Source organism: Penicillium atrosanguineum, assembly GCF_028827265.1.
Source record: "Penicillium atrosanguineum strain IBT 20685 chromosome Unknown utg000003l_segment0_segment0, whole genome shotgun sequence".
In the NCBI taxonomy this organism is placed as follows: Eukaryota; Fungi; Ascomycota; class Eurotiomycetes; order Eurotiales; family Aspergillaceae; genus Penicillium; species Penicillium atrosanguineum.
The window spans coordinates 2,485,900-2,502,965 of record NW_026623135.1 but is presented as its reverse complement, the minus strand read 5'-3'; the positions used below and the strand labels follow the sequence as shown (position 1 = coordinate 2,502,965).

The 17,066-nt window shown below is 48.5% G+C and overlaps 6 protein-coding genes across 6 annotated transcripts; 3 read left to right on the top strand and 3 right to left on the bottom strand.

Annotated features, from left to right (window-relative positions):
- Positions 1-498: 498 nt before the first annotated feature.
- N7443_004373 (uncharacterized protein) lies at positions 499-2,147 on the top strand (the record flags this gene model as incomplete). The annotated part of the gene is made up of 2 exons (XM_056884429.1): positions 499-845; positions 899-2,147. The coding sequence occupies 2 exons, from the start codon at positions 499-501 to the stop codon at positions 2,145-2,147; spliced, it is 1,596 nt and encodes a 531-aa protein (XP_056742707.1).
- Positions 2,148-2,228: 81 nt separating this feature from the next.
- Positions 2,229-3,035, bottom strand: N7443_004372 (EXPERA domain-containing protein; the record flags this gene model as incomplete). Its single annotated transcript, XM_056884428.1, has 3 exons — positions 2,229-2,341; positions 2,391-2,789; positions 2,840-3,035. The coding sequence occupies 3 exons, from the start codon at positions 3,033-3,035 to the stop codon at positions 2,229-2,231; spliced, it is 708 nt and encodes a 235-aa protein (XP_056742706.1).
- Positions 3,036-4,528: 1,493 nt separating this feature from the next.
- On the top strand, positions 4,529-5,809 carry N7443_004371 (Non-specific lipid-transfer protein; the record flags this gene model as incomplete). The annotated part of the gene is made up of 2 exons (XM_056884427.1): positions 4,529-5,371; positions 5,435-5,809. The coding sequence occupies 2 exons, from the start codon at positions 4,529-4,531 to the stop codon at positions 5,807-5,809; spliced, it is 1,218 nt and encodes a 405-aa protein (XP_056742705.1).
- A 539-nt stretch (positions 5,810-6,348) lies between these two features.
- Positions 6,349-8,527, bottom strand: N7443_004370 (transient receptor potential ion channel family protein; the record flags this gene model as incomplete). Its single annotated transcript, XM_056884426.1, has 2 exons — positions 6,349-8,072; positions 8,143-8,527. The coding sequence occupies 2 exons, from the start codon at positions 8,525-8,527 to the stop codon at positions 6,349-6,351; spliced, it is 2,109 nt and encodes a 702-aa protein (XP_056742704.1).
- Positions 8,528-9,616: 1,089 nt separating this feature from the next.
- Positions 9,617-12,449, bottom strand: N7443_004369 (putative pH signal transduction protein PalA; the record flags this gene model as incomplete). The annotated part of the gene is made up of 5 exons (XM_056884425.1): positions 9,617-10,016; positions 10,073-11,945; positions 12,018-12,072; positions 12,130-12,367; positions 12,442-12,449. 5 exons carry the CDS (start codon positions 12,447-12,449, stop codon positions 9,617-9,619), a joined length of 2,574 nt encoding a protein of 857 aa, XP_056742703.1.
- A 2,092-nt stretch (positions 12,450-14,541) lies between these two features.
- Positions 14,542-15,305, top strand: N7443_004368 (uncharacterized protein; the record flags this gene model as incomplete). The annotated part of the gene is made up of 2 exons (XM_056884424.1): positions 14,542-14,825; positions 14,870-15,305. 2 exons carry the CDS (start codon positions 14,542-14,544, stop codon positions 15,303-15,305), a joined length of 720 nt encoding a protein of 239 aa, XP_056742702.1.
- Positions 15,306-17,066: the final 1,761 nt, after the last annotated feature.

Sequence of the window (17,066 nt, the reverse complement as noted above, 5' to 3'; positions counted from 1 at the left end):
GATTTGCCGATTTCTGTCGTCTGGGGCCCCGGAAACTGATCTAGATCTCTTTTGTCTACGCCACGCGCCCTTAGCTTCAGATTGAGCTTTTGTCGGGATAAACTTCGGCTTTTTTTCTCGCTTAAACCCCGCAGATGCGTGTCGTTTTACCCTAGGTTAAACCGTTCATCCTTTACGTGTGTTTTTCACTGGGTCTGGAGTCGTGAGTCTACTGCAATGGCAGCTAGTAGAAGACAGTTATGGCATTAGGGAAGGGTCTTCATATGCCTATTTGAGCTAGTTTCAGTCAAAAAGCTCCAATGCGTCAGCTCTAAGCTAGGAAATGGCAATGCAGACCAGTAGAAAGCTTAGCCGTGGATAAGCACTCAACTCAAGTTCCGGAACAACCCCGCAAGTTCCACCGTTTGGTTTACCCGGCGACTTATAACCCCTCGGCGAACCTCACTGCGATGACTTTTGCACTTTCACTTTTAGCCTAGAACAACTCGGAACATCACAATGGCTGACCTTGAAACAATATCAAGCAATGCGCCCTCTCTCGGTGCAGAATTGACCGGAACTTTGGATAGTGAGAATGACATCGCGCTCTTTCGAGGAATTCCATTTGCTACTGTAGCCAAGCGTTGGACACATAGTGAGACTACTCACTCGCTTCACCAGGCTTTCGATGCTACCAAGCTTGGATATCGATGTAGCCAGGGAAATGGGATCGTTCTTGTATCGGGAGGCACTAACGATCCCCTCCCCGGTGACGACGAGTTCAAGTGCCTCAATCTCAATATCGCTGTTCCCAAGGAGTCTTTGGAGAGCTCTCAGCCGCTACCAGTTATGGTTTGGATTCATGGGTATGCTTTACTCGATTTGAGAAATGGTGTAACACTGACCAGCCAATATTTAGAGGTGGGTTCGCCTTCGGTGCCAACTCTGTCGCTCGCTATCGCCCTCAGGCGATTGTCGCGCATGCGCGCAAATGTGGAACACCTGTCATCTTGGTTTCGATCAACTACCGACTCGGTGCATTGGGCTTCGCCGCCTCCCGGGATCTAGCTGAAGAGAGAAACGGCGGCTCAAAAACACATCCAGTTGGAAATTACGGGCTCATCGACCAACGTAATGCCTTGGAATGGGTGAACCAGCACATCCAAGACTTCGGTGGCGATCCTTCCAATATCACTGTCTTCGGCGTGAGTGCTGGTAGTATAAGCATTCACTACCACCTACTTGCCGAACACGCCTTGTTTGATCGTGCAATCATGATGTCCGGCACCGCCCCTGTTCTAGGTCCGTTGTCAATGGAACTCTATGAGAAGGAGTGGAACCGCCTATGTCAAAAGACTGCAGTGACAGCATCAACTGCGTCTGAACGATTGGAGCAGCTTCGCTCGTTGAGCACAGCGGAGGTTTTGCAAAATTATACTCCTGCCGCTATGGGCCCCGTCGCAGATGGCAAGCTCCTTCCAGAAGGCTGGACCTACGAGGACAGTGTCGCCAATACTCGATGCAAAGAGTTCATTGTCGGTGATACGAATGTTGAAGCGATTATCTTCGATGGTTTGCTCAAGCGTCTGCCCCAAGAACGGTTCCATCAATTGGTCGATGGTGCGTTTTCACAGCAGGATGCTGAAGAGCTTTATTCCAAGTTCGGATTCAGTCGCGATACGCAGTCTGAAGAAGATTTCCGCAAGGCCTTCAGGCTATTGATTGGGAATACGTTGTTCAACTATTCTCATTTTGGTATCGCTAATGCGTCGAGGAATTCTGATGACTGGAAAGATAATGTCTATCTTTATCATTGGGAGGAAACTTCGCCTTTTAAGGGTCCCACGTACGGGTACTCATATCATGGTCTTTGTGCAATGCTCATGCATCTTAATGAGTTGTCGAACTGTCCGCCTGAGACCCAAAAGGTTTCTCTGGAAGCTGCTCGTATCTGGACGGCCTTTGCGCATGGGCAGAAGCCGTGGGATGCGTACTCTAAAGACCAAAGGTTCATGCGCTTTGGTCCGAATGGCGAGTCTGGAATGCATAGCTTTGAAAGTGACAACACAAGAGACTATGGCTTTCAGAACTGGCTGGGGGAGCATATTGGTGAGGTTGGAAAGTTTGTGCGGAAGCTCACGTTGAATTTGGAAGATAATGAGGTCTAAAACATTGATTCTACTCATAGAATCAGAAGAATATCAGCGTCACAAATAAATCTTTCTATTTACAACATTTCTTCATGGCTTCTATTCGCTCTTGGAAGCTTTTCCATTGACGGCCTTCATGGACCCGTTACCCTGAGACACCGCCAAAGCAGTGAATGCTTTTTTGCTTGCGCACAGGCTAGTATAAATCAAATCTGAAAACAATTAGCAAATTATCAAACCTGGGATCATTTAAATACTCACAGAGAGGGATCACAATCCAGAAAGCGTTGCAGAATACAAAGTATCCCCAGAAAATCGCAGCCTCGGGTCTCGAGTACTCAAGTCCAAGGATGTAATTGTCAAAGAGACAAGTCGCATAGTAGAGAATATCACCATAGAGCTGGCCCAGGGAAATAATAGCCTGCAGCGGATACCGCAGAGGGTGGCTAGTCATGATCATGCCTGCGAGAACAAAAGACAGAGGGCCCCAGAAAGCCGCTGTGATAGTCTCCATGCACAACACGAAGGCGTCCTGAGTTTGGTACCGTGAGTCGGAAAGAGAGTACTCCTTCCACAGCTGGCCAAATAGGTCTTGCATGCTTGGCATGCGTCTGAAGTTGTAGGCGAAATATCCTTCGAAGAAAAGATGGATGCAGCCGCCTGTTTGGTTGTTAATTTTGAAACTTCAGGAGGTGACCTGGGAGACTTACACAAGACGAACCACATTATGGTCCATAGATCACCATTTGAAATCTTCGGGTGAATTTTCATCACAAGAAGGTAGGTTGCCAGGAAAATGGCAGTGCATCCTGAAGCGAAGAGCGAGACGAGAGTCACTGTGTCCCACTCATTGGCCAGGTACCCCACAATCTCGAGGTCAATTGGGTAGTAAGGATGCGCGGCCATTTTGCTATTTTGACACTTTGACAACTTCAAGATGAATGATATGGACAGGTCGAGTCAACAAGGAAAATGCTGGATTGAATGGGTCTCACGTGATGTGGAAAAGGGGCTATTTGGTCAGGTGACTTGGCCCAAACAGGAATACAAGCAGGTATACTTGGCCAGAGCTTGTGAGGAAGAGCAATTGTTTCAACCTGAGAATTTCTGGGCTAATTCCGAAATTAATAATACGTTTTAGGATTCTAGAAAATCAATTGGTTCATGATAGATCGACCAGAAAGTTCTCACAACAATCAAACCTCACGGAATATATTTTAGAAGGGCATTGATGCGCACACACCTAGGAGGGCAAGACCTTCAACGTTTAATCTCAACATTTGAACTACCTATCCGTTAATTGGTGCCCATTGGGACTGGCAGCTGACATTCCTTCAAAAGTCCTCTTCGTTTTCCTGATTATTTCCGTACACATCGTCTTGAACCTCTTTTCTCTCAACGTCTTCTCAGCCTGCGGAGCTAATATTACGCCTTCAAAAAATTGCTTATTTCATTCCTACCCATTGGCTGCTACTCACGCCCGTATGAGGGGAAAAAGTAAGCCGGGGCTGACATGCAGTCAGGCGAAGAATGACTCTAGTCAGGTTTGAAAGCAGTCGTAGATACGGAGATGCTGCATGTTGCCTCTCTATTGTCCACACAGAAACCTTGCAAGGTAGAAATTAGGTGCCGCCTGACATGCTTCCATTACGAGGAACCTATAAATGTAAGCCCCGAGGGAATTGAAGCTGAGCTGAGTTGAGATGGTCCTCGTATTGCTTATGACCCCAGGCTTGGCAAGATGACCTAGACGTTGGAACTAATTCTGTAGCACTTGAAAAGGAATTGATTGGCTTTGTTACGGTTCAGACTGGTAATTGCGAACAGGTCTATAGTTTATTGAATCGGAGTTAATATTTAGCGCCAGACTCAACCGCCCTTTGACACATTTCTCCATTTCTACCAGGGGCTATCAATGACCTGGTTAAGACATTTCGTACTTCCAAATTACACTATAAGCCCTCCAGTCAATGACACCTAAGCTCATACTCGTTCTCCGTGCCTCGCAACCCAGGACCTCGTTTCAAGCATACCGGTAGATTAATCAGTTCAGTTCTCAGGTCCTTCCAATCGGAGGTAAAATCTCCAGTTATTCAAACTCTCCATTCGGCCGTAACCACAAACTCCGTCGGTACCAAGGAAACCTCTAGTTCTCCTAAGAAGTAAGAAAACACGCGGCAACCCCGGAACCCGACTCCCCCGAAAACCAGACCTGATTCGCCGACGGCCCCATACGTCTAACCCAAAAAGGCTAATAATCAGATCAACATGAAAGGAACAGCGCCGAGTCGTCATTTCGAATAGGGGTCTGAGGCGGTCTGCCACGCACTTTCCCATTCCCGACCCAACCTTGGATCTGCCCTCTACCGGACTATACTATATCACACTCGGGTCTCAACATGCCCGCCAAAACAGCAACAGCCCGGCCCGCCGGCGCGCGCGCAAGAGGTCCAGGTCCTCAAGAAACCAAAGAGACCAAAGAGATCAAAGAGACTAAAGAGGCTAGAGAAGGCCATGCACGCGGTCACGCGCGTCAATCTTCTGACAGTGCACGCAGACGATCGCGCCGGTCGTTCCTGCGCGGATTCAAGAATCAGGTCGCTGAGCATACTTGGCTCGTTCCGCTGGTTCTGGTTCTGGCTATTTTGTCTCTGTACGCTATCAATCCGTCTGAGTCGAATGTTATTCACCATTTCATTTTCCTTTCTTACAAGTTGTCCGAGGGCGGCAAAGAGGGAATTCCTCAGTATGGAAAGGGTCTTTGGGATATCGCATTCGTGACCTTTTATACGATCGTGCTCTCTTTTACCCGTGAATTCATCATGCAGGAACTTCTGCGGCCTTTGGCGAAGTTCGCCGGTATTAAGTCCCGTGGCAAGCAGATGAGGTTCATGGAGCAGATGTATACGGCTATCTACTTTGGGATGACGGGGCCTGCTGGGCTTTACGTTATGTCGCGGAGTCCTGTGTGGTATTTCAAGACGAGTGCGATGTATGAGGGGTTCCCTCATAGGACGCATGAGGCAGCTTTCAAGTTCTATTACTTGTTTGAGGCGGCTTATTGGGCGCAGCAGGCTATTGTTATGCTGTTGGGACAGGAGAAGAGGAGGAAGGATTTTAAGGAGCTTGTTGCTCATCATATTGTGACTTTGAGTCTCATTGCTTTGAGCTATAGGTTTCATTTCACATATATTGGTATTGCGATCTATATTACCCATGATATCAGTGATTTCTTCCTCGCTGTAAGTTTGGGTTTTTTTGGGTTGGGTACAAAATGTTGTGGGATTGTGCTAATCTGATTGTAGATGTCCAAGTCATTCCACTATATTGATTCGGATCTGATCATCCCCTTCTATGCCCTTTCGGTGGTGTCGTGGATTTATCTGCGTCATTATTTGAACTTGGGTATTCTCTGGTCTATTTTGACTGAGTTCAAGACTGTTGGTCCTTACGAGTTGAATTGGGAGACGCAACAGTACAAGTGCTGGATTTCTCAGGCTATTACTTTTGCCTTGCTGGCTTCGCTGCAAATTCTCAATCTCTTTTGGCTGTACTTCCTTATGGGAAGTGCCTGGAAGTTCCTCGCTTATGGTATGAAGAAAGATGATAGGTCTGAGGCTGAACAGTCCGAGATCGAGGAGATGATGCAGAAGCACCAGGCCAAGGCCAAGGCTTCTTGAGGCTATATATACGTTGGTCGGGTTGGTGTGAGCAACGCTATGCATAATGACAATGATGGACGATCATCAAATGCGGATATTGTACAATGAATTATGGAGACGGTCGCGAGGAACGTGAGAATGGCTATCAAGAGTATCGATTGAAGCTGGCTCCAGGTATGCTCATGTGAACAAGGATCAAGGGCAGGCATTCATGCAAGAGTACAGCGAGTCGGCCCGCATTCTTGGTGCACAATATTATATAATGTATAATCCTAATTAGCGAAATGAACAAACCCATCTTACAATTTACCATGGTGGCCTAGTAGGCAGAGAAACAAAGCACAGTGTGAGTTGATAGACTTCAAAACTTTTATTGCCAAGTCTTTGAATCATATATCGAAATATTCAAGATCTATCAATTATGTACAAATCAAAGAGGCCTTAGAAAAGAACAGTAAAACGCCAGGTTTGTATGAAAAGGAAGCCCAACGATAGCCCCTTGTGAACAAGAATAAAACCCAAACCCGAGGGCACCAGGAATGCAAAATCAACCACAATCAAGCAGCGTGGTCATTATCGAACCGGTTCGTAGCGAATTTGGCATTTGCGCCTACCGTCCCAGACCGTCCAGATCGCGTGGATTGCCTTGATCGCACGGAGGCGCTGGAACTGTTTGAGATTAAGGGTAGTGTTGGCTCCACAGGATCGGCGAAGGGTGAGTGGGGTGGTCGGAGCTCGCCATGTTGATGAGTTGGTGGGGGTGTTTCGATGATTTCTTCGCGAGATGAGTGTTCTGTATTTAGGTCGCTTTGAGCGGCTTTCTCCAAGGGGAGAAGTTCTGTTGTCAGGCGGTTTTCGGACATGCGGAAAGAGTCGCGGTTGTCGGCGAGGGGTTGGTATTTCGCGCGAGGCTCGCGAAGAACAATGCAGTAGTAAAAGCCGATCAAGAGGAAGATCAGTAATGCTAGCATGAAGATCGCGTTGTAGAGGGCGAATAGAACGCCCATAATGCCGGTCATCAGGGTTGGTTGGCTGAAGACGCCGGAGAAGACAAGAATGAAAATGGCGTTGATGAAGTTGAGAACAGAAACGGTGATGCACAGGCCGTTGGCGGGTCGGTCCATGTACGGCCGGAGAACGCATGTTGCGATCATGAATAGGCCTTCGACGATTAGAAGCACAATACTTTGGGCGAGAGGGGCATCCTGGCCAAAGGCGATGACCATACCCTTGATGATGGTGTACGCAAGGAGAGGAAAAACGAAGTAGTAGCTGGTGGCTTTGTAGTTGGTGTAGATGAATCCCCACTTGGTGAGGCATGCCTGGTCGGAGTAAAGAGAGTATGCGGGGTTTTGCTTCAAGGCTCGAGCAACGCGAGCACGCTGCCACACCTTGAAAGTCGCGAAACCAAGGACGGCGCTTATGACGAGCCACATGCAGATGGCCAAGACGATCTCAGCGGCGGAGTCATGGTGATACAGCTCCCACATGCAGAGAACGCACATCTGCGGATATCCAATCCAAGCCAAGCGGTAGAGCGCTCCTCGTAAGTAGTCTTTCCAATTAGCTGTGACGCTGACGGCGCGGTCCCATTTCGGGTTCGTGGTGTTCTTGGTCAATCGCGGCAAGACGAAGGCGAGGAAGCTGACTGCGATGATCACGACGATTGCGATGAAGTAGAAGAACAGATAGCCGGTCATAAAAATGTTGGTCGATGCGATGTTTGCACGATAAGCCATGCGCTCGATGCCACGCACTGTGACTTCCGTTCCTGTGGATGTAGTGAGAGTGGACCGACGGGTCAAAGAATCCAACGATCGCTTCATGGGAACGACAGAAAGTTCATCAGCAGCAACCTCGGCGAGAATTTGCTGCGCAGTGCCTCCTGTTGCGCGTACGAACCAGGTGCAGATGGTTTGCAAGAACCCAACGCGGATGATGCCCATCGTCCACTGGAACATTTGAGTCCAGGATTGAACGATTGGGGGCTGGGTCACTGAAGTCATTCCCCACATGGCCATGCTCTGCATCCAGCCCAAGAAAAGTAGAGTTCTGAATGCCATGTGGGTGGCAATGTTGGAGTATCCGAGAATCGACACCACAATAGTGGCGACCATGCCCAGGCCGGTGATCACAGCTAGGACCCAAGCCACGGCCTGCTGGTTAACGGTTTTGCCATTGTAGACGCGAGTCTCGATACAGGTAATGGAAGCGTTGGTCTTGGCGTCTTTGAGTTTAAGGCGCACCACGGCATCGATATCGGGAACCTTGTAAGCGATACCTAAGAGATGAGGGCCATTAGCTGTTGTACTCCTGGGAAGATAGATCGAGAGTGGTGCCAAGTAACTGACTCGGAATGGAACTTAGCGCATCGCTATCGAGTGATAAAGAGGTTTGTTGGATATTGAGAGACGCGGATTTCATGGGACAGAGGAAACTGATTGTCGGAGATCCGCACGGATCCAAAGTCATAGAGATTGCATTGTATCCGTAAATCAAGACGTCAATGTCAATCAAGACATCGGTCGAGGTCGATTCGGTGAAGGATCCGGTGAAGCCGAGGATGATGTTGTTGTCACTTGGGGTGTAAGTGACGTCGAATCTGTTGATTGATACGATGCTGTCGTTCGCGCATGTACTCAGGGCGTGCGCTTCGAAAAGATCCTCAGCATTGACGGCGGGAACAAAATTGAGGGCACCGAACAGGCCGGCGGCAAGCCATGACGCAGTTCTCATGTTGAGAAAAAAAGGGAAAAACGGTCGCCTGTGTCCAGGAGAGGCGGAGGTGAAGGGTCACAGGATTAGAATTATTGAGTGTCGGACGCAGTCGACATTTCGCGGTAAAACGAGAGAAAGCCCAAGGCAACGAGATAGTGAGACTGGGAAGACTGGGGAGGAGATCAACGTAAGAGTCGGATCCATCGGGGATCGGAGCCCGACACTGCCACCTTCACCCTAGCGCGGGAACAGACTGCCCTGTTTCAGATCATCACATCATCCGGTGGGTCATCGTCTGTCTCTTTTAACAAGTTACATTCTTTGATTCGTTATGTCCAGCCTTTGCTCACCACTAACTGCTGTTCAAAATTACCTTACCCAAGATTGGCTTGGATCCTAAGTTTTTTTCTACCCTATCTAATCCGGTCCATCCGCCAGGAATGCTACGCCGGCTAAAATGGCCTCAATGATGCTTGGACTGCAGGACCCAACCTCTCGGACCATTTCTTCGGGAAATGATCCAGTGCGGTGGAATAGTAATTTCGGTCTTCAGTTGCGCACCACGGGCCATCACTACTACAGTAGATGTCAGGGTGAGGGATTGTGGGCATATTGCGCGTACATACATCATAGTCTGGTCACAACGTCCGCAATCGTCTAAATCCGGGAGCTGTGGGTCTGGCTATTCTTTCTCAAGGACCCTGTTTTATTCTATTTGAGACTATTAATTCTTACATTTATTGTCTTACGTTGATGGTTGCCGACCTTGCTTTTTCACCTTTGTTCAACTAAGGGGGGGGGGGGGGCTGGTATTCTGTGCGAGGGGAGGGGGCCTTGAAAGTCAAGGTGGCGCTCTGCACTTTGGCCCACGGTGGAAAGGTACACGCAACTTCGCGTAAGCTATTCTTGGAAACAGGCTTATTAATTATTTCAAATTTTAAAAGTTTGATCTTTTTTCTTTTCTTTTCTTTTGGAATGGGACATGTTCATTGCGTCCGAGGTAGCCATTATTTCTATGTGTATTGATGCAGGCTACTACTCTTCGGTCGTAGACGGTTATGTACAACAAAAATGCTATGGATCGGAACTGGGTAATCTGAGGCTGTCTCATGCGAACCGAATACCCTGGTTAGGGTCCCAGGGACCCGTCTGTGCACGACCGGGCTGGCCACCTGGAGCTGTTCCTGCAGGCGCCGTCGCGCCTGGGGGTGCCCCGGCTGATCCAAACCGGATGCCCATCTCTGGACTCCAGATGCCGGGGGTGGGGACCGACGGGAGTGCGACCGCTGCTCGCATTGGCTGGGGCGCGGTAAGAGGAGTCGCCGTATCTGATGGTCGATGGGCCTGAACTGGCGGTGGAGGCTGCGACGGGGGCTGCGATGGCGGGGCTGTTGCCGCTGCGAACGCGGATGGAGACTGATGCGCCCGCGGGGGCTGGTAAGAGGGTTGGCGAAGATGAGGCTGGGTAAGGTGCAGTGACGACATAGCGGTGACGTTCGAAATGTCCCTGCGATCGTCGTTAGTATTGTATTTGCCGGATCGGCAAGTGCCACATGAACTTACGCTTCCAACTGGCTGGCTTCCATCCGTCGCTGATGCACAAACGCCTTTGCATCATCGCGGAAACGGCCAACGATCTTGGCTAGGTCATTATAGAACTTGCGTCCAACCTCCAGGTTAGAAATAATCTCCTTGTATTTCAGGTATCCATTCTCCAGATCCTGAAGTGCCGTCTCTCGTTCCTTAGTTGATGCATCCCCGGTGTGTGCCCGTGTGAAGGCACGGTTTGCCTCGCGAACCTCATCCGAGAGCTGCTCCTGGTCTCTGCGCTCCTGGGCCAGCATGTCGCGGTCGACATCGTACAGTCGCAGTTGTTCCTCGAATAGATCTTCGAATTGGCTGGCTTGGATGGCCTGCATGGGAAATTCTCGCTCGAGCCGTGCGGTCGCTTTGAGCAGAGCAGGGTGAATGTCATCGGCACGAGCCTTGTCCTTCCACGTCTGAATTCGCCGCCGTCGCCGGTTTTCCATCCGATTGACCTCACTAAGACAGCTGCGTAGCTTGATGATTTCCCGCTCCACCTCCGGGGGTATGTTTGCCCTGCGGCTGCTCGGGACATAGGACTCGAGGTCGCGGTTTGAGCCCGTCAAGACGCGGAATACAGACTCCGAATCTCGAAGCTTTCGCTCAACCAGATCGTCACTGCTCCGTGCAGACGTAAAGTAGCCATTGATCTCGGTGGAGGAATTATAGACCTTTGGAGCAGCAGCCTCGGATGTCGCGCGATTCCATCGTTCGGTCCCGTATTTGCGACGGGCAGCATTGTCCTCGGCTTTCTCAGCAGCGAGGAGTTCGACACCTTCGTTGTATACAGATCGGTCATTGAATTTGACAGTTGCAGTGTCTTCGACAGACCGCCGAAGACGATTCAGAGCATCTTGTTGACGCATCTCCTCGGCATGGGAAACCAGGGTTGGTGGGAGACCGAGAGGCTTCTCGAGCGCTTGCAGGGATCCAGGCAAATTCAGCGATGAAAGCAGGTCTCGTAGCTTATCCGTCATCGACTCCAACTCTCCAATGAGCGATTCATTGACCAATCGGTCTCGACGATCCGAATAGATGCTAGCCGCAATGTGCACGGCATACGGAACCAACTTTGCAAATAGCGGTTGTCCCAATGGCCCATTGTCACCGAGCATGGAGATGGCATCAGTAACTTGGGAAGGTGCTTTGGAGGCAACCATGCTTGCGCGATCAATACTCTTAAGCTCGGACTTGGGCGGGATAGGACTGAGGTAAATCACATCGTTGTCCTTCTCGGCGCGCTTCAAGTCATCTGCAACACGGCCCTTGAGCCCATTCAGATCACCTAGGACTACCCGGTTGATCCATCGTGACTCCTTGAGGCCTTCATTGACGCAGTTCAGGCTGTCGCGTAACCTTGCCACCTCTTCGCCATATTTCCGCTTTTCCAAGCAGTCCAATGACTGCCGATACTGGGCTGCAGCTGCGAAGTGGTGGTGCTTCGCATTCATATGGTGGATCCATTCCGTGCTTATCGCGTTAGACTTGACAGCCAAATCCCCCGTATCCCCGTAGAAATCGGAGACTTTCGCAGCAAGGCGTGCGATCGAGGCATCCTTTAGTCCGTCCTTCACTGCCTTCTGCCAAAAGCACTCTTGTCCCTGTGCAAGTAGAAGCAGCTCCAGACTCTGCAAAGTCATCTCATCCATATCTTCTGGTGGTGATGAACGCAGGTCGGGAATAATATCGGTCCGGAGATGGTTCAGTACACCAGCCGCTTGGCAGGAGTAGTTGCAAGCCTGCTTGAGTCCATCCGCCGTAGTTCGATTCAATGCATATGCAAGTTGGGAGTAAAGAGCTGCAAGGTTAAAAAGGATATTCGCCAGTTCGAACCGCAAGTTATTCTGCGACACTACATTCGACATCGTTAGCAGTGTCCCACACGTGCGTATCTGCCCGATCTAAGTCGAGGCTTGTCACTGACCAGGTCGGGTAGAATTGAACCCCAAAGCCGGATACCACGCAAAGTCAACCCCCACCTATGATCAGACCGTCAACCTTGATCTTCAACAAATTGGAACCTCGGGACCGCGCACATCGATCGGAAACTTTCCTCCTAGCCATTTCAGCTGCCCCGCGTACGTGACCAGTCGACTGATCCCACTGACGTGCGGTTCCTGGACATTTACAGCCTCTGTGCGGAGACGGTCGATGATCATCAGATCGTCCGCGAACATGTCTGGACGCTGGTCATATTTGGAGGATATGTACTGTGTAATCGCATCCGACAGCGACACGGTGTGGGAACGTCGGAACGGGAGCTGTAGAATATTGCTGTTTTCGCGAATATGGGAACGTGTCAGTCGAGGACACCTGAAGCGTGGCTATGCGACTGGGGAGGAACTCACGATGCCATTACTTCGAGGAGGGGTACAGCTGGGCAAGAGAAAAAGACGCTCCGAGCTTTGTTGACCGAAGTCAAACCCCACCGGGCAACGGGAATGACGTTGGCCCGCCTGAGGCATCAACTCCGCATTTAGACTTGGCTTAAGTCAGCTCTTTCAGTACTTAAAGAGGTCCTGCCCCCATCAACCCGTAGCGCTTGTTCACTGGCACTTCGTTCAAAGGTCGTCTAGTGTTTTGTCTCTTTGATCACCAGAGTCTATCTAGGCGTCAGTCTTTACCGCTTTTTTGTGTTCATTTCCTTTTCCGACATCGGTTTTTCTCTTCTCCTAGTCTGCTATTCTGCTCTGCTTGAAAAGACTACTTTTCGCGGTCATGTTTATTCCTAATTTATTCACGAATAGAAAAAAAGTAAGACTTTAGTCCCGAGTATTACCGCCGACGCCGTCGATAACTGGAGAAAGGCATTGTTCAGAAGCGACATGCCGTTTCGACCAAGAACAACATTGATAAAATCAAGGGACGGTGGATCAAGTAATACCCACTTTGATGGTTGAAATGGAATTGAAACCGATTAAAACAGGTTCTGCAATTTTTCAGAAGAAGATCACTGCAGTTTCTTGATGCAGCTCGGAAAGAAGATGTTATGCTGTTCCTCAAGTGGATACTTGACAATTCTAATAAAAGCTCAGCAACTTGCACGAGAAATGGAGGCAATGGTGTCAGCTTTACCGCAAAGCGATTGGGCGAAGTCTTTATACGAATTTCTCCTGAGGTATCAATGATGTAAGTGGTACTTTGCCCTTTAGATGAAGGCATATATTGTAACTCTAGCTGTAAACTAGACTCAACTCTTTAATACATATTATGAAGCCATGCAGACGAAGCCGGCTTTGTATCTGGTGATTGTAAGCATGTCTATCTTCCTGGTTATACTTTCAAGAAGAACCATTCCGGACAAGGAGAGCTACAGTGGCGACCGTTATTGCCTTCCATATCGGGAAACACAGAGATGCTATTTCGAATCCTAATCACATGACGCACTAAGCCAGATTCGGCTACTTCTGTAATTAAAGTTCTGTAACGGACTTACATGGTAATAGAATGAAGGTATAAAACTGTATAGACATGTACTGCAAACCATCATAGCGTCATTCGTTTACCACCCTCCCAACCCAGCAACTGGAGTCCTCCAAACCACTGATAAATTAGCAATTAACATTGATTCCCGGCAACGTAAGATAATTATTCATACAGTGCGGGCCGTTGTTGCCTTCTATATCGGGGAACAGAGAGATACTGCTTCAGACCTTAATTACATGATACCATAGATCCTACATCGCTTGCTCGGTATTGTAAATATGTCCTAGGTGTGCAAGATAACAAAGATGAAAGCTGTGTAGTAATTTACAGTTGCACGTACGAAAAGAACAACTAGCCAGATCCAAAAATAACCACGTCCGGCCCTTAAATGCGGGGTTGGCGGATCGCCCTCAACAATATCACATGTGATGTCCCAACGTGAACTTGGTTACAGTATTTAGCACTCAGCGCTATGTAGCAATGTACATGGCCCTAATATGCGACAACTCAGATATCGTGTCTTAAGCTGATTGGATGTTTCGCTCATTCTAATTATTTGCTGAGATCTGGACACCATGCTGATCCAAACTTCCCCCTCCTCAGGCTTTTATTCTAGCCTACTTCTTCAGCATTCTAAGCTCATTGTGCAACTCATCCACGTGGCTGTCAGATTTGACAATGGTTGTTTCTACTTTGAAAAGGCAAGACCCGATGGCCGACTCTCCCCATTTGTGGAAGGATTTTATATCTTCAGAGCCAAGTTATAAAGAACTAGGAGATTTGAAAGAAGCGGTGTGTTACGGATTGCTTTTCTGCAGTCTGCATGCTAAAACTAGGCGAAGGGCTGGTCAAATGAAGCCGGTGATAGATTCTTTCAGAGTCGAGATCAAACTGCAAGAAATCCGAGCCAGAAACAAAAACGCAGCTTGTACAAAATGACGCAGATAGTAGGCAAATGGTTGGCTGAAAAATCAAAGATCTTTAATGTGAAGTCTACTTGCCCTAAGGTACTGGATCTTTGCATGGCTCCTGGTGGCGTCGCTGCAACGGCCAAAAAATACCTCAGAACGGTGCTCATCGATGCCGTTACACTTCCTTCCCACATCGGTGGTTTTGAGGTCATGGACAAGGGAGTGTGCCGAAATATTGAGTATGCCGATATTACGATGTATTCAAAGGAAATGGGCCTCCAAGAAAACATTTCGACAGAACATCCTGATTACAAAAACTTTCAAATTGACCGGCCTTTCCTCGGAAACCTATACGATATTGTCATTTGTGGAGGTGCTGTGGGCGATGTTGATAGGTTGGAGCCATACCGCAAAACATGTGAGCGATCGCGGCTAACAGCTTCGCAACTGGTGTTTGCAATGAATCGTCTTACGTCGGGGGGTCGCTCGTGTTACTGCTCCACCATGTGCAGTCTTGGGACACTGTGTGTATACTCAATGCCTTCAACCAATTTTCTGACATTGAACTCTGCAAGCACCGTGAAATACGTGCTATTGGGTCCTCATTCTATCTGGTCGCCAAAAATGTCAATTTGGAGCATCCTTCAGCGAGAGCATCAATATCTTATTGGAAAGACCTCTGGGCGTACCTGACTTTTAAGGAGTTTCAAGAGATTCCAAGTCCACTCTCGACTGTCTACATGACAGATGATAATTTCGCTGAAAGTGTCAAAAACGGCTTCGGGCCTCACTTTCTCAGACTGGCAAAACCTATATGGAAAATCCAAGCCGACGCGCTCCGCAAAGCAACGTTTACAAAGCATAGCCAACAATGAAAGTTTCCTGTTCATTTCCCAATAAGCTTAAGAATCATGCAAACTTAATAATCTATCTTTGTTAATAATTCAAGCCAATCTCAAAAGTATTGACATATGGTTTGAGTTAGAGGCTGGGGAAGCCCCTGAGACGATTTATCTTTGAAAATTAATTGCTATTGACCCAGCGTTGACGAATATCATTCAAGTTGCTGACGAGCTGATTGTCGCAGTCAATATCTGCATGGGTAGTTTGCAAGTAAGTGAGAAAAGGTGAGTCATCGCATATGTACTACTGCCATGTTCGAAATCAGATTTTCCCTTTGCATACTCGCAGGTAACTTTCGAACCCTAACTCAAAATGCGTCAGTCTATTGTCGGTAAGACCACCCCTCTGTTTATCCCAAAGCGTTTCGTCCCGCATAAACGGGAATAAAGAAGTGGCTTTAATAGTACTGGAGGATTGGCGCGCGTCCCGCACATAGGACCCGAAACGGTGTGAAACTAACGTATCGCGAATTGATGAGATTGATTGACTTGCTTATGTCAGATTCAAGCGGCCACTGGCAGTGCCAGGCATCCGTGACGTGGTCGCTTATGTTGATTGGTTGCCCTATCTTAGGCGGCTATTTCAGGCATCAACATTCTTGGAAGCTCTAACGTACATGTCGCAGACTTTGCCTATATGAATTCATGATTTGATGTATCCCACCCCGTCATTTAAAATTCCTATCGGGAAAGAAAAATGAAATCTAGCAGGTTAGAAGATCCTCCATTTGCCTTGGCTCTGCAAGAGGATGCGTATCTGGCTGCCCTGGCGAGCGGTGCGAATAATAAATCAGAATGTCTGCAGCCTGCCCCAGTCCCTCGAGTGGTCGGTACTATACCTCGGCCAGCTTTTCCCTGGCGCACCGCCCTGCCCCGAACAACACTGATGGAAACTCGCACGAGGCAAATGATCAAGAGCAACAGCCTCGAAAATGCCAACTCCTAGTCAAGGCGTGTACTTTAAGAACTCGCCTTGGTCTTGGGAATTGGAAGTGCGGCCGCTGCACAAATACGGAAACGGCGTGTTCTTAATGGATACTCGAAAAGAATAGGCACCAAATTGAGAACTTAGTTACCTCCATGATTCTTCTCAGCCAGGAATCGCCAGAATTAAACACAAAGGTGGAAAAGCTTACTGCGCTCGCGAACTGTCATTCCCACCGACGTAAAGATCCACAGGATGCCCGAAAATCCAAATGGATAGCTACCTTTCCGGCGCGGGGTAGTGACGTGCGTTACATTGAGGTGCAGGTCATTGAACTCCTTGGGTCCGCTTCAACCAACTGCGGCGCAAAGACAGAGTCAAATTCTTGTCGAAAACGAATCGGAGGCCGAAAGGTTCAAAATTTCCAGAGAACAATTGATGAAATCATGAGGCTCAGCATATATCTAAGAGTCTCAGATATTGACTATTATCTCGGCACTTTAGAAAAAACAGTGTACTGCTCAGACCACGAGCTTACAATGCCTCTTCGGAAACGGGATTATTGGAAGTCCAAAATTCTGGAAATTCGCACTATCGCCGACTTTAGTGGAGGAGTGTCTACTCCTTGTGAGGTAGCCTATGAATCTGAATGCCAATCGTTATGTTCAGAAATCACTGAGCACAACAACGACGTTTGTTTGAACGATCAGCAAATCTCAAGCCTAAAAATCCTACCTTCATCAGGAATTCTAAAAGATTCGACCTCGTTTTTGCTGGAGGGGTTTGACACTACTCTGCCTCACATTATT